Source organism: Pelodiscus sinensis, chromosome 32, assembly GCF_052426305.1.
Source record: "Pelodiscus sinensis isolate ZL-2025 chromosome 32, ASM5242630v1, whole genome shotgun sequence".
NCBI classification, from domain to species: domain Eukaryota; kingdom Metazoa; phylum Chordata; order Testudines; family Trionychidae; genus Pelodiscus; species Pelodiscus sinensis.
The window spans coordinates 1,203,470-1,219,181 of record NC_143083.1 but is presented as its reverse complement, the minus strand read 5'-3'; the positions used below and the strand labels follow the sequence as shown (position 1 = coordinate 1,219,181).

The window sequence follows — 15,712 nt, the reverse complement described above, 5'->3', positions numbered from 1 at the left end:
CCTAGTCTAGCAGGGAGGAGTGATTGATGTCCCTCTCCCACTCAGTTCCCCATTCAGTGCCCTCCGCCCCCGCCTCTGTTCCTTTGGGGAGGAGAGGTTAGCCCACCCCCTTTCCTCTCCTACCCTTCCCTTCCATTGCTTCTCCTTTCCCTGATGCTTGGTGGGGAAGACTGGCTGACCTCTTCCCAGCTTGCCCTCCATCTGTGCCTCCTCCATCCCTGCTCCTTCCCCCATGCCTAATGACCGCAAACTCAGCCAAAAATCTGTGAGGGTGACCTCCCGACCCCCGGTCCAGATTGTGCCACTGCCATGGCTGGCACTCCCTCAGATTCTCAAGGAGCATCTGCCTCGGATAGTAGAAAGAAAAAAGGCAAAGCCCTGGACCAGAAGGCCAGAACTGCCCTGTCTGCTGCAGCTCTGATACCCACCATGAGCCCTTCTTCCCCTGTCTTCACCCCCCACCAGCCTTGGTGGCTTTTCACCTGCAGCCTCCAGAATGTAAGTCATGGTGTCCACCACTGCTTCCTCCACCTGCCGCAGTGCACTCAGCCCCAGCCATCCTCTCCCGCTCCATCCCTCGTGGCCAAGACGCCTTCTTCACCTTGACCAGCATCCCTGCCTCCCCGTCCCTGCCTCGCTCCATAGTGACAGTTGGTGCAGGCATTTGCGAGGGTGGTTGGGTTCTCAGCCACGGTGGCAGCCTCCAAAATAAGTGGACTAATCATTTTCTTCCTTTCTTTGAGGCCACCATCCAGGAGGCAGTGGAGCATGCACGTGCCCCTTTAGCCACTAGTAGACTTGGGCATATGGGTGGTCCTAGCCTTGGGTCCCTCCCTTCCTCCCCTTGTAGCCCTCCTGCCTGTCCTCTCCACTGCCCTTAGCCATCCTCAGCAAGGACCCCACCCTTCATTACATCCTGTCCTTTCGCCAGCACACGTAGCTGCAAACGCCACCACCAGCAAATCGTGAGGTGGCACTTAAGGGATTCCTTCCTGGTGCCCTACCAGGGAGCCCTTTGCCGAGTACAATACTCCTCGGAGGAGGTCCAGTGCACCCTCTGCCTGGCAACAGGGCATGTCCGGAGGGACTGTCTCCTAGCTCAGTCCAAGGAGGTGTATGGGACTGCTGGGGTCCAGTTGGGTGCGGACCCATTCACTGCCAACCCCACAGGTAGTCTGGCCTCCACAACTGCCCCTCCTCCTTCTGCCAGCACCTCTGCTTGGACGCCAACCCCCCACCCCTGAGTGTCCTGGCAAGCAGTCAGGCTCTGCTATTTGATCATGCCCATGGAAGACACTTTCCAAACCAAACCTGAAATCTTCTGATATTTTGATTTCAAGTGAAGTTCCACGACCATCCTCCTCAAATCGCCCCTGTTACCGGGTGTGGGGGAGCCACTGGGCCCTGAACTCCTCCCCCTTTCCACAGCCAGCTGTGACTCTCAGCCAGCACCTTATTGGCAGAAGGTTTATTGGTTCACAGGTCTCCAGCTAGCACAGGACCACAGGAGCAGTCAGCACACCCTATCTTGGTTAGGGGCCCTGGGCTGTGTTTCCCCAGCCTGCTCCAACCCCTCCTAGAACCTCAAATCTGTCCTGGTCTGCAGCCAGCCCCGCCTCCCCCTTTGTCTGGCTTCCCAGGCAAAAGGTGTCACCTGGTCACCTCCCCCCCCCCCACAGACTCCGGCTCAGGGCCTTCATTCTCTCACGGGACAGTAGCAATCACACACATCACAACAAAACAACCATAGTGAACGCAATCCCAGAAGTGTGCTGCTCACATTTCTCTCCTCCCCCTTTTGAGCCCAAACAGGGTCACTTAGCCAGTGAGTTGAAACCCCATCGATCATAGGTGAAGACATTAGTGCTCCCCTTAACATGGACCGGTTCCATGTCATAATCCTGCAGGAGTACGCTCTGTGCCAGCACCTTGTCATCTGTTGCAGCCAGATCAGGGGAGCGTGGTTGGTCCCAAATAGATAGATCTACAGTTTTCTAACGACTCACACCAGAGCCCGGTTCTGGTCCTGGAGACAGCTGCCTTTGGCTCAGCTACAAAATGGGATGTGTCTCCCCCTTTTCATTCACACATGTTAGCAGCACCCCCCACCCAGTATCTGAGATGTCACTGAACACCATGAAGGGCTCAACAGGACTTATTTCAGTGTGCAGAGAGCCCAACTTTGTCTGACTTCCCCTTCCTCCACAGCTAAGTGATAGGGGCAGAGATGGAGCTAACATGGAGTACACACCTCCGCTAGTACCTCACCATCACACTGTAAGTCAGGGCAAAACTCTCCATCCAGTTCAGCAGCCGGAGGAGTAGGTAGGGGGCAGGAGCTCTCTTGAGGCCGAAAGGCAAGACAAAGAACACCTAGGGGCTGATAGACCCCGAGATCAGCCTGGCATCTGGGCCCATAGCCCCTAGTGAGATGGTGAGCTATAAGCGCCCGGCCCCAGCTTCTCTAGGCGCGTCTCCAGTCCCCTCACATGAGAATAGTTCTCCGAAGTGCATATTAGAGCTGAGGCCCATGTGGCTCGCTGTAGTTCACTCCTCAGTTCTCCCTTTCGTTTGTGAGCCACTTTTTAAAGGCAAATCTTGCATCAGATCTGAGTTAGAGCCGGTGAGACGGTCGGTGACGCTTATTTTGCATAACCCTGGGGCAAGTTATGCTGCTCCACAATCTCCGCACATGTCGATTTCAGTTCTGAGACACTTATTGCAGGAAAGCTTATTGGACATCAGATCTGAGTTAGAGCCCGGGACATGTTCTCTAGGGCTCTGCAAAGTCTCCTGACATGCGAATTTGTTTTGACACCTTTTTTTTTCCAGCAATGCTTATCTTGCATCAGATCTGAGTTAGAGACGTGGGCTAGATTTTACAGCATTGCGCAAGTGTTCGCCCATATGAAAATTGTTGGTTCGGAGACACTTTTTTACAGAAATGCGTATCTTGCATCACATAAGAGTTATTCCCCGTGGCACGTTCTACAGCACATTTGCTGGACGTTCACACGAAACAGTCCAGGACAAGCTGCTAGAAGCACACTCCCCTCTACTGTAACCCTGGCTAAGGAGACAGTAGAACGACCGGGTGAGGGATGCCAATGTTTTGATCGACCCAACACGAGGACAAGGTTAAGAGTACTAACCGTGTCGGAAGGGCACCATGCAACTGTGTAACATCAGCACACAACAGGGCCACAGAGGGAGCTGTTTCTGTTTCACCTAGTGGGGAGTAGAAGGGTTCATTAAGCATTAACGTCACCTGCTGGCATGTATTCGTGGCTTCGCGCCGCCTGCCTGGTGCTTGTCGGCAAGGAAACTGGCCGAGCCCCTTCACTACTCAGCAGAGGCTCTTTCTTGGGCAGCTAGGTCAAGGCCCACTGTTTGCAGAGGTGAGTGGGCAGCTCGCCGGCAGAGCACCAGTCCGCCCACCCAAATGTGAGGGGAGGGTTGGTGGTCGAACTGGAACAGCCAGAGAAGATTTGGTTAGTCACACTCCCACCAACCCAGAATTTTCATTTGTTTTTCTTGACACAAATAAATAATTCAGGTCCAGTAAACCATTAGGTAGGCGGAGTTAACCTACATGTCATCATCTGAAAGTCTTTGTTCTAAGCCCATCAACACGACATTTGCAATGATGCGCATTTGGGGAGGGGCTGTTCAGATAAGCGCTTTGCCGAGGTTAACTGAAATTTGCAAATAGTTTTTGGGGTGACATTTCTATTTTCTGTGGAAAAAAAATGCTCAGCTGTAGTCCCCAAAGCTATCTCTATGTCAGCTGGACTGTGTTAGCCGGTGCGGGTTAGCAATCTGGCACTGCAGCTAGGTCAGAAAGAGCGTCTCCCCGCCCCCACTGCCTTACATACAGCCCAGCATTACTTCCTGTGGTTGGCTGTTTGCCATACACCCATCAAAAGCTTTTGGTTTCTAGAGATGCAGTAAGAGCCAGTGACTGTGCTCTTGACGAATGCTGGATCCCAAACGTCCACAAGCAATTCTGCGTGCGGACTTTTGATTCTCCATGGAAGTGCAGGGAGGAGGGAAGCAAGCAGCTGGTGACAGAAAATGGTGAGTAATTTACTGAGCTGTGCTGAGCACGAGGAGGGAGCTGGGGCACAAGTAGAGGGCAGGATCGATACCTCCGTTATGTAGGGCAAAATGGAGGGTCTTATTCGTTGCTTGCTGGATTCGGCAAGACCGAGATAAGGTCAGAGGAGCAGCAAAAAGATCTGTGCAGAACATCACCATGGTCCAGACCTTCATGCGGTGCATAAAGGAACACCAAAGAGTCTCCAACGGCTTTGCAGTATGAGATGTAAACCAGATGAAGAGATCACTGTGCTTGCAAACCTTCCAGAATTGTGGTGGAGTCTTCAAGGAATTAAACCATAATCGTTAATTTAAGATTGTCATGTGATGAAGCCTCCAGGCACAAACAAAATTGGCAGCTGCAGGGATCCCCTTTCACTCAGCACTAAAATATAGCCATTTTAGGGTCCAGGCCAGAAGCCTGACACACTGCAACCCTAAACAAACCAGGTCTTGTTCCAAGGTAAACTGCTGGGCTTGATGCAGGCAGGAAATCACAAGAGAAAATTGGCTGCGGGGAGGGAGGATCAAGTGTTTCTGTTTGGGAATGGATGCTTATCTTTGTCCTCCTCCCCAGAAAACAGTAGTCTCACCCCTGAGCTCATTCCGCCAGGGCCATCAGCATGGAGGTCCAGCGGCACCCACAGCTGCTCTAGGGCGCTTATATCTGTTTGAGCTGTGTAATACAGACAGTACCGGGGAGGCAGTGTTCAGAGAGTCACATCAGGGGGAATTGCTTAGACTGGGCTCCCCAGCCCCAAGACAGGGTATGTATGTCCTACATTATAAGGCACCAAACCAGTCACAAAGAACACCCTGGGGAACAACTTCAAATACAAAATTACACATCCACACGCATAAACAATCAATGAATCATAAGCTTTTTATAGACTTTGTATAAAATGTAGTGAAGACTTGCAACAGTTGTGGCAACAATCCAGGCAGTAGGCTCTTCACACCGGTTACAGGCGTCTAGTTAATACTCTAATACGAAGAGTGATCATTTTCCAGGCAGGATATAACATGGTTTTGGTTTTAATTAATTTTACTCCATGGCCATTTACGTTGCCTAAACCCGTGCGGAATCCTCAGACTCACAGATGTATGTTGTCTGCTCTGTCCTAGGAGAGAGAACGTGTTAAGCGCTTGCAGGCCAAGTTCCAAGGGACCAGGCAAGATTTCCCTGAAATTAGTGACAGGTCAGGGAGTCAGCTGGCAGCCTCGCCTGCAAAACAAGAATCACATGCATCAGAGAGCGACCAATCCACTCAGTTAACCCAAACTAGGAGATTGGGTTTGAAAAATGCTCCTTTATTTCAGGATGATGTTCCAGTCTGGAGGCCCTTTTTCGAAGATGCAGCGTGGGCGGCTAACGCCAAGGATAGAAATGCTATGGACTCAAGCCTCCACCAGGCCTGTCTGCAAACTGGAATAAGAGCAGCACCCTGTGAACAAAAGGGCACGAGGAGCAAATCAAACGGCCCTCAGAGAAGCCAGACTCAGCAGAGCCGGCCACTGATCAAGCATGCTAGGAATCCAGGCGTGACTGAGGCCGTGCTGGTGCCTGCCAAAAGGACAGATAGCCCATCTCTACTGGACAGTTCAAGAAGCATATCAGAGAAATGGCAGATGGCTCCTAAGAAAAAGCCACTGCCACAGGCAGGTGTACTAGGACTCAAGCCAATGAAACCTCAGCGCCCTCCTATGGTGGATCTACAGAGGTTCTGGAAGGCTGCAGCCATCAGAACACATGCGTCTCCTGCGCCAGAGCCCCTGCGAGGCAGGCAGCACGGTATGTCCAGGAGCACTTGTGGCACATGAAAAACCTCCAGGCAGCTGGAAGCGAATGGAGCCATGAGAGAAGAATCAGGCAGGAAAGGAAGGAAAAGCTGCTGAATCAGGTTCTTGTACACAGGGCTAGATGAGGTTCTGGCACAGAAGAGGAAGGTTTTATAAATGTAGTGGGATGGGAGGAATTTAATCCATTCAATCCAAATGAGACGATGCAGGAAATGAGTGAGTATTTAGCAATGACTGATTTGTTTCCCCTACAGGAAATGGAAGGCAAGTTCTAGCTAGTTAGGCCTTTGTCGTGACGGAAATCACCACCGAGCTGGAGAGAGCTGCTTATGCATAGATTGGCTTTGGGACTTCAGAAACTTCTCTAGAGCTGGCAGCAACTCACCAAGAACAACCCCCAGCCCCAATGCACTCGGACACTATTGTGGAACAGGTGGAAGTATGAAGGGCACTTGGAACCAGCAGGAGCAGTCAAGCTGAGCCCAGCCAGCTGTCACATTCTCGCTTGATGTGTCCAGCTTGACGAGTCCAGGCCCCCATTGGTATTACTAATGGAAAACTCTTGTGCTTGCTCAATTGTGTCTCTCCTGCTAGGCAGGGCATAGTGCTCTTCAGGGTAGAAGCAGCCCTGCAACTGGCATAATGTCACTGCCCTGCTGGTCCCAGCTCTTTTCACCAGCCCCTTATTCTAAAAGTTGCTGGGGTCTTCGTTGTTCTTTGTGCTGCTCTGAATGGTGGATACTGGGCCCTTTTGCCAATTTGTGTTCGACTGTCTTAAGCTTGGGGCAGGAGCACCAGAGCCTGTCGAAGTGGACACTGGTGCCATAGCTTCCCTCTTTCCCCAGGGCACTGCCCCCCACCAGTCTGGAAGCCAGAGAAGAGCTACCCTGGGCTTGCATGGGGCAGGACTGTGGTGCCTTGAGCCCATGTCTCTGTCGTGTCTCCCCCCCCCCCACTCCGGGTATGTAGCACAATTTATCAGCTTTCCCACTGTGAAGTGCAGCCCCTGCTACCAATCCACACCTGCCTAAAAAGTAGACAGGTGCAGCCTTTGTATTTTAAAAAGCGCACGGGCCATGGCCCTCCCAGCCCCCGATTCTGTCACCCCCTCCTCCAAAGAGCACAGTCCCTCCATTGCCATAACATCTGAGGGCCTTGCAATTATTCATTTCTTTATCCTTTCTACGTCCCCTGAGGTAGAGCAATGCTGCTCCACCCTGTGTCTGGATGGGGAAGGGAGGCAAAGAGAGAGTGAGTGACTTGTGCAAAATGTGGGGGAAGCAGGGAACCAAACCACATTCTCATGAATGTCAACAGGGAGCCCCTCTGAGAATCCTTGTCAGCCACACTTTTCTCCTGCATTGCTGGCACGTTTTTCACTCCGAGAAGTCTTGCAGACGGACTCCCCATTCGCTGGAATTAGAATAATTTCCTTACAATAATTTCAGCTTTTATCACTTCAAAGCGCAGCTCCTCTCTGTACTTCTTAGTACAGTACCGCATCTCAGCGATAAGACTCATCACATAACCTTAGTTGGGCTCCACACTGTTGCAAAGCTGCGTTTCCCTCTTGTCAGTAACTGGCACAGTTTTCATATCAATAACTGGCAACTGTCACACGACAGTCCTCTCTCTGACAGAATTTCCTTACCTGGCTGCTTGCCAGGCCCAGAACCCATGCTTGGCTCAGCTGGTTTTCTGATATTCTAGCTGCACCTATGCAACTGACTATGGAGGCATCAGCTGCACTGGTCTCTTTTCCGCTCATCCAAATTAACCTTGTTTTGCATCCTGTGTCGTCAGTGGGGTTTTTTGTACATGGTTTTATCACCAGCTTTGGATAGAGCCAGATTAACCTTTGGGGGCCTGGCACGGAGGCAGTTTTTTTTTCATTTTGATCATGCACCTCTGGAAGACTGTATGTGCTGTTATACACAGCTTCCTCCAGCCACTAGGTTCTCTCACTGATCTTTACACCCAGGTTTGCTGACATAGCTATGCTAGCAAATTCTTTCTAGGACACATAAGGCCTTTCTCAGTTGCCTTTTCTCTTCTTCACCCAGGGCCAATGGAGAGGGGCAATTCGGGCTGATGGAAGCAGTGATGGATGGAGTGTGAGGGGTGGGGGAAATCTGGGCACCTGCAGCTTGATGGACTGAAATGCAGTGTTCAAAAACTCACAATTTTATCTCACGAGTAGTGTTGTATTTAGTAATGTGAACACACACAAATCTCTGCTTGCATTTAAAAGGAAAAGAAACTTTCTAGTTTTTGAGGAAAGCTTGAGAACGCAGTCAGAGCGTCACTTCCAAGAGTAACAAACAGGAATAAGAAGAACGCCCAGATGTATTACTTTGTATTATTTAAAGCTTTTGATTTTTAAGCCAATCTCAAGGTTTTTTGGGGGGATGGGGCCCTGATTCATGGTTTTTCGTTGCTTGGGTTGACAATGCTTTCTAAAGACATGTCTGTGGGATGCAGCTCCACGTGGAATTAGCTAGCCACTGAACCCAAGATGGAACCTTTCACTTGGAAGCTCCTTGCCATGCTGAGGCGTTTTGTGTGTATTGTTGTTTGTCCAAGTCAGCGAAAGTCATTGTTGTTCAGCCGGGGTGAATTGGGTGAATGGTGTTCCTAGGAGCAGTGACCAGGTGGGAACACAGCCAGGTGATGGGCGAGGCAGATGATTAGGAGACCACAGCACTGCCTCAGCCATGGGACTATGCAAAAGCCCTTGACTGGTCTTTGGGCACAGACCACATCTCCCTTCCCACGGCCATTTTTCTTCTCCTGCTTTCCTGGCTCTCTCCAGTGGTGAAGGGAAAACTTGCTCTAGTTTACCCTGCACAGAAAATAATCTGGGCCAGATATGGAATGTAAAAGTAAATGTTGTGGTAGGTTGGGGGCTCACTTTGCCCTATCAAACCCAGAAAACGGGTGAACTGGCTTTCCCTTCTTCTCACCCCCCCAGCCTTTGCCATAGGTCACCTGAAACCACATCATGCTGTGGCTTCCCCAGTCCGACTTTCAACTCAGAATGCTCTGTCTCCTCACGTCCCGAGTTCAGCAAGAGAAGTCCCGAGATGGTAATTTCTTTCTAATTCTCGCTTTACACCCCCAGCTATGGGATGGGCTGCTGCCAACCAAGGGTTGGAGCTGGTGATAGATGGCAGCATTTTCAGGAATGTCATTGAGTTTTTGCCTGCAGCAGTTTCTGGGTGCCCAGTGTGAGCCCCCCACTCCTCAGGTTGGGTTCCCTGTTGGCTGTCATTCTCACCAGAGCTCAGTGCTGCCATTCTGATATGGGTGTTTCACAATAGTGTTTCACACTAGACCACTCAGTGCACAAGCTGCAGGGCAGAGGTGAATTGGGCCTCTGGGTGTGATTCCTCTGTGGTGTTGAGCACCATCACTGCCAAATGAAATCAATGGGAGTGCCTGGAGGACTGCAAGAGCCCGAGGTATCCCATGTGACAAGTTTAGGTACAGGGACACTGGAGAATTTTGAAACCTGCTGTGTAGAGCTCACCCTGTTGTTTCACTTTTATAAGCGAGGCCCAGCATTGCCTGGCCTTTGCAAAGCACTCTGCAAAGTGATGGACTGGCCTGCAGCCCCGAATCACACTGGTTACAGCATCCCATATTCCTAGCCCTGCTGCCTAGGCTATCTTACCCTAAACAGATACCGTGACAATGCTGGGCACGCTTTGGCCACCATCTTGCAATACTGTTGTTTGTGACTGTCTGTTAAACATGCTGCAATCACACCCACCATAGACCAGCTTCCTAATTCTATTTTCTCCACTGCCCTAGTGACCAAGAGGAGATATATGACGATGTAGAAGCAGTTGGGCCAATAGGCAAAGGAAAAGAAATTCTATTAACACCTGCTTCCCAGCTACCAGCAAGTCCCCCCCTTAAAGCAGGTATGTATTCCGGACTGGAGCGGGGTTATGAAATGTCTTGTATCTAGCACTGCAAATAAAATGGTGGCCATGGCTCACTAGACAGCTCTTTAGAGCACAGACCTCGAGGAGCTCACCATCCACTACAAAGTGAGTGTGCAAATGTGATACCCTTCCCCCCATTGTGTGCATCTGGGGACCTGATCCGGCATGCCTGGCCACCTGGAGCAGGGAGGATAGAGGCCAGACAGATCAAATGTGGCCAAACACCAACTCTGGAGCCCCCCCTCTTGACTGCTTGAGCCCCTCAGTGAGGGCCCAAATACCACCTGTGTCTGAGATTGCAAAGCATGGTGAAGAGGTGCAGTATTAGCACTGTTATGGCATGTCTACACCAGGCCATTATTTCCAAATAACTTATTTAAAAAGAATAACTCCTGAAATAACTATTTGGAAACAGCATGTCTACACTACAGGAAAGCCTCAAAATTAGTCCAAGACAGGCTCCCCTTGGATATGCTGCCTTGACTTAGAGCCCCAGGAAGTACTGGGGAGTAAGTACTTTGAATGACTCTGGGGAGCAGTTATTTCGAAATAGCACATTACCGCTATTTTTATTTTGAAATAGCGTTATTCCTCGTGGAAAGCAGGAGGTATTATTTCAAAATAACCCGAGTACGTACGACCAAACACGCCGCTTGTTATTTCAAAATAACTCCCTGGGCTTAGACCATGGTTTAGACATCTCCATCTACTGCTCCTAGGAGTTCAGAGGCCCCAGAGAGGCGACTGTCCCAGCAACCCCAGGTGCCCATGCACAGGATTTTGAGGCTTTGGGGTGGATGGGGAAAGCATTGACATCTATGTGGCAGACTTGTATTGTACAGTGTAAGTCCCCAAAGGGATGCTCTTATTTCAGCACAATCATGGCCTTTAACTGCTTCCCAAGAGACATAACTTAACTGAAAAAGAACTTCTTATACCTGAGTCCGAATGCCCACACACTGGGCTATCCCATTCTAAGCAGATACACAGCTTGGTATAAGAACAGCCAGACTGAGCCAGATCAAAGGTCCATCTAGCCCAGTATCCTGTCTTCCAATGTGGCCATTGTCGGGGGCTGTGTCTACACTGGGCCACTTATTCCAGAAAATCAGCCGCTTTTCCAGAATAAGCTGCGAGCTGTCTACACTGGCCCTTGAATTTCCGGAAAAGCAACGATGCTCTACTGTACAAAATCAGCCGCTATTCCGGAAAAACTATTCTGTTCCTGCTCGGGCATAAGTCCTTATTCTGGAACACTGTTCCGGAAAAGGGCCAGTGTAGACAGCCCAGTAGTCTTTTCCGGAAAAAAGCCCCAAATGCGAAAATGGCGATCGGGGCTCTTTTCCGGAAAAGCGCGTCTACATTGGCCACAGATGCTTTTCCAGAAAAAGGACTTTTCCGGAAAAGCAGCCTGCCAATGTAGACGCTCTTTTTCCGGAAATACTTATAACGAAAACTATTCTGTTTTAAGCATTTCCGGAAATTCATGCCAGTATAGACACAGCCTCAGAGAAAATGACCCAATCCATGCTTAGCTGAGCCCTGAGTCAGTTTGGGTACCCAAGACTAAGATAGTCAAAGACAAAGCACTATGCACTTCTACTTTGAAAATTCCCCTGTTTGAGTACCCTACAGCAGGAACTCTCAATCTCTCTCTTTCAGACCCCCCCCCCCCCCGGCCAACATACTATGTAAATGCCATGGTCCATTTGTGCTACAACAGCTGGTTTGCTGCAGATCCAGTATGTTAAAAGCCAGGTGCTAAGAGGTCCCATACCAGCTTCACTGACCCTTCTCCATGCACCATTTGTTTGTACAGGTGAAAGTGCCGATCTGACCCCTGACGGATTTTCTCCACCGCCCAGTGAGCCCAGGTAATAAACGGGTTTATTAATTTGATGCTACCCAGTCAGGTCACATTTCCAAAGTCCTCTCTTTTCTAGAGTGGATCTCACCCTATGGCTACAGCCCTGTGGGAGCAGCACAGCAACAGCATTGTAGCTATGCTGCTACGGTGCGGACATTTCCCACATCAGAGAAAGCGGTTTTCCTGTTAAGCCTCCTCTCCGAGAAGCAGTAGCAAGCTCGACAGATGCTTCTGTTGACCTACCTGTAACTTGATTCCTGAGGTTAGATCATTCCACCCATGTCTCACAAAGTTGGATATTTTTCACAGTCCTGAGCTTGGTCAGTCTCATTTTTGGGTGTAGACCAGGGCTAAATGGCATAGCCATGAAACTGAAGAATACACGTGACTCTGGGTTAACTCATGACTGAAGACTAAACTTCCCACTCATGGGATCAACACACATTTATCTTACGAGAGCTCTGCACTAACTGCCTTGCATGTGTCCAGAGGTATGGTGCTCAGTGCCTGTTTGTGTGGCTGTGTATGCGCTGGTGCCATTCCCAGGCTCCAGGACCAGTTTGGACAGCAGAAGAGAAGTACTGTACCTAGTTGTCAGCCGACGGTCAGGGCTCCCTATATCTGTCCCTTAAGACCGGCTGAAGTTCTTTTAAATTGTGCCTGGTTCTGTTACAGCAACTGAAGGAGTCAGGTTAAAACTTAAACAGTTACAGATTTATTTGAAGAAGCTTATAAATCATATGGTTGCAATGGCTATTGTTCTATTTCTTAACTGCTAGCAAAATATAGATCTTAAAAATGGTTATAAAGAAGATAAAGATAGAAAAATAGAAATAATGGTACCAAGTAACAGCTTACTCTTTCTATGTGTACACTTAAGACAGAGGACCACATCCAGGTACAATTTTTACCCCCTTCTGTGCCTCTCGACTCCAGCATGTCAGGCCAGGGCCGGTCCCTCAATTCCTAGGAAAGACGAAAATACGAGGTGGGCGTCCCCATAGAACCTCGGGAGGTCAAACACCTAACCCGACCAGCAGGTAGAGGGTAGAATGACACTCAAAGTGAGTGTGTGCTGGGCCCATCTTATATACCCATGGGGACAGTATTTCTCTTTCTTGTCTGTAATGCCAATTGATGCTGGTCTGTCTGCTGTGAGACCAGTTCTTACAAGGGAGTTGTGAACTTAATTTACACTTGTAAGAGAGAATTGAGATGATTAAATTGGAAGTACGGGACATTGTTTTCTCAGTGGGAAATTCCTCTCCCAGGGACTGTGTGTGTGTTCGAATCAACATAGGTGCCAGCTGCAGCCTCGAAGCCAGCTTATTGACTTAACTGCTCTCTATCCACATATCTGTTTTTTTTCAGCTCCTCAGGATCAGATGAGCCAGCATAGACTATGCTGATATTATTGCTCCTTCTCTGTCCTGTGCTTCAGAGAGGCAAATAAGATGGATGATATGGGGTTAGTCTGTCTGGCTACACTAGTAGCCAGAGAGCCAGTGAGATGGAAGATAAGGAAAATTAGGTGAGGTAGGGAGGTGAGAAAGAACTGAGAAGGGGAGAGCCAGTGTCATGAGGCATGGAGGAGAGGTGCAAAGGGAAATTAGAATGGGATAACCCAGAATTCCAGCTGATGAGGAAGAGCAATGCTTGTGCTACTATCCAAAAAGGGCCAAATGGCTGAGCAAAATAATGGAACATGATATGGGGATCAACTGATGGTTTGCTGGACCAAGGGTGGTGTTCCCTGCCTCCTGCGCTGAGCCAGCTGGCCTCTGCTCCCTCCCCACACAGTCTGTCTGTTGTGCTGCCCTGTCCCCCAGCTCCATCTTGCTGTGGACAGAAATGGTTTCCCCAACCCCTGGATTCCTGTTGCTGCGGATGGCTAGGGTTCTCCAGCCCTGGGCTCTGTGCTGCTGTGGGTGGCTATGGCTCTCCAGACCCCAGCTCCACCCTGTTGTGGGTGGAGGGTTCTCCAGCCCTGTATTGTGCGAACAGCTAAGGTTTCTTGGTCCCTCACTGCCACATGCTGCTGGGCTTCTTTGCCCACCAGTCCTGTGCTGCAATGGGCTGGCCCAGTTTTCCAGCCCTCGGCTCCATGCTGCTGTGGGCAGCCAAGATTCCCACAGCCACGGGCTGCCAGGGTTCTATGGCGCTGGCCCCAGTATTGCTGTGGGGCTCTGGATCCCACTGTCCCCAGCCCTGTCTGGGCTTCTGGCCCTCCTGCCATTAGGATCCCAGGCTCTCCAGTCCAGGCATACCAGAAAGTGCCGTTTTTTCAGAGGCGGAACCTGTACTGCCAGGCAACATGGTTCTGGGGCAAACAGGTTTTGGCAAACAAATCTGGATACGTTCTCTGAGGAGTTTACAAGTTTGGTTGATACAGGTAACTACACGTGGAAGATGCGATGACTTTTGTAAGGTATTTGTCTTAGTACCACATGCCATTCAGATTAAAGAATTAGCTCTCCTCGATAGCAATATAGCACAGAATTAGGAGGTTGAGTGGACAAGCACCTCAACATGAAGTCCCAGTGGGATCTGGCAGCAGAAAAAGCTAATGTGAGCTGAGAGGTGAGCAGGAACAGAGACAGGATTTTACCTCTGCATATGGTGTTGGTGAAATTATCCTGGACACTACGTCCAGTTCTGGGGGCCACAGTTTAATGAGGGTGCAGAAAAGCTCTGAAACTGATTTGTGGGCAGACACAATACCTGGTGGTGGAGACTGACAGAGCTCAGTCTGTTTAGCCTGTCAAAAAGAAGATAGCGAGGTGAGTTGATCTTTGTGGGGAGAAAATGCCAGGGCCTAAAGGCTGTTTAATCTAGTGGAGAAGCCAGATACATTCAATTTAGAAACAAGGCCCAAATGTTTAACAGGGTGATCAACCCTTGGAACAATTGCCCAAGGGATATGTATTCTCTGTCTCTTGAGGTCTTCAGATCAAGGCTGGCTACCTTTTTGGGAGATGCCTTAGATGAACACCAGTCCTTGGCCTCAGTCCAGGGTATATGGATTAAATTTGTAGGCCTATAATATAAAGGAGATTAGAATAGATCAGTGAATGCTTCCTTTTGTATGGAGTTCAAGAAGTCTATAAAGCTAAGGCTAGAGGAGCCTAGGGGGAGAGGAGAGATAATTAGACTTGTAAAAAATCAGATTTTTTTTCCTGCAAGAAAATCACAATATTACTTATGGTTTCTTCCTGATTTGGGACAAAAAGCCAAAATTGTTCAGGCAATGAACTTTTCTAAAACATTTTTCAGAAATGTCAGATTATTTTGACAATGTGTAAACAAGTGTTTGGTTTTGGTATGTTGCACCAAATTGAAATATTTCATTCTGGATCAGTTTGATATTAATCTATGTCTCCTTGAGCTGCTGGTGTGGCTCCTGGGACATATTCACCTATTTGGTCTGAGTTCCATGGGTGGACTACATCTCCCATGACACAGTCTGGCCACATGTCTCCCATGACGCAAGGCCACAATTTAAATAGAGAGAACACCATAGTGCATCATGGGAGTTGTAGTCCAGGTGGGAAGCCCAACCAATATTGGTGTAAGGGAAAATGCAAACTGCAATTCACCTAAGGCACTGTGATAGACTAGGGAAACAGGATGAGCATAGAATTGATTCAAAATGAAATATTTCTATTCAGTTAAGCAAACCCAAATGTTTCTGCCCTGCCTGAAATGAAATACTTTGTTTAACCTTTTCTTACAGAAAATTAAGAATGCAGCAAAACTGAAAATTTCCCACTGAAAAATTTGAATTACCCCCAAAACTGAATTTTCCACCAATTGGCTGAAATATTCCTGACTAGCTCCCACGCATGGGGTTGCAAGCTCAGTCAGGGTTTCAGGCCCTTGGTGAGGCATGGCCTGATAGGTCCTAGGCATCAAGATGGAAGTGACTGTCTAATAGCTTTAGTTAGGGGTTTCATTTCCTATTTTATCAGGGGGCAGTGTTCCCTGTAAACTGTATGCT

The 15,712-nt window shown here is 49.2% G+C and overlaps 1 protein-coding gene across 2 annotated transcripts in view; it reads left to right on the top strand.

Moving 5' to 3' along the window:
* PRAM1 (PML-RARA regulated adaptor molecule 1) overlaps positions 1-15,712 on the top strand; it is a 52,299-nt gene that overhangs the window by 17,968 nt on the left and 18,619 nt on the right. The window contains exons 3-7 of one of the 2 annotated variants that reach the window (XM_025184335.3): positions 3,941-4,077; positions 5,419-5,890; positions 8,870-8,984; positions 9,712-9,824; positions 11,668-11,722. In XM_025184335.3, the coding sequence (XP_025040120.3) occupies positions 4,075-4,077; positions 5,419-5,890; positions 8,870-8,984; positions 9,712-9,824; positions 11,668-11,722 (758 nt within the window). In that variant the 5' untranslated portion in view covers positions 3,941-4,074. The remainder of the gene's footprint in view (positions 1-3,940; positions 4,078-5,418; positions 5,891-8,869; positions 8,985-9,711; positions 9,825-11,667; positions 11,723-15,712) is intronic. The other variant, XM_025184337.3, reaches the window with a different exon arrangement.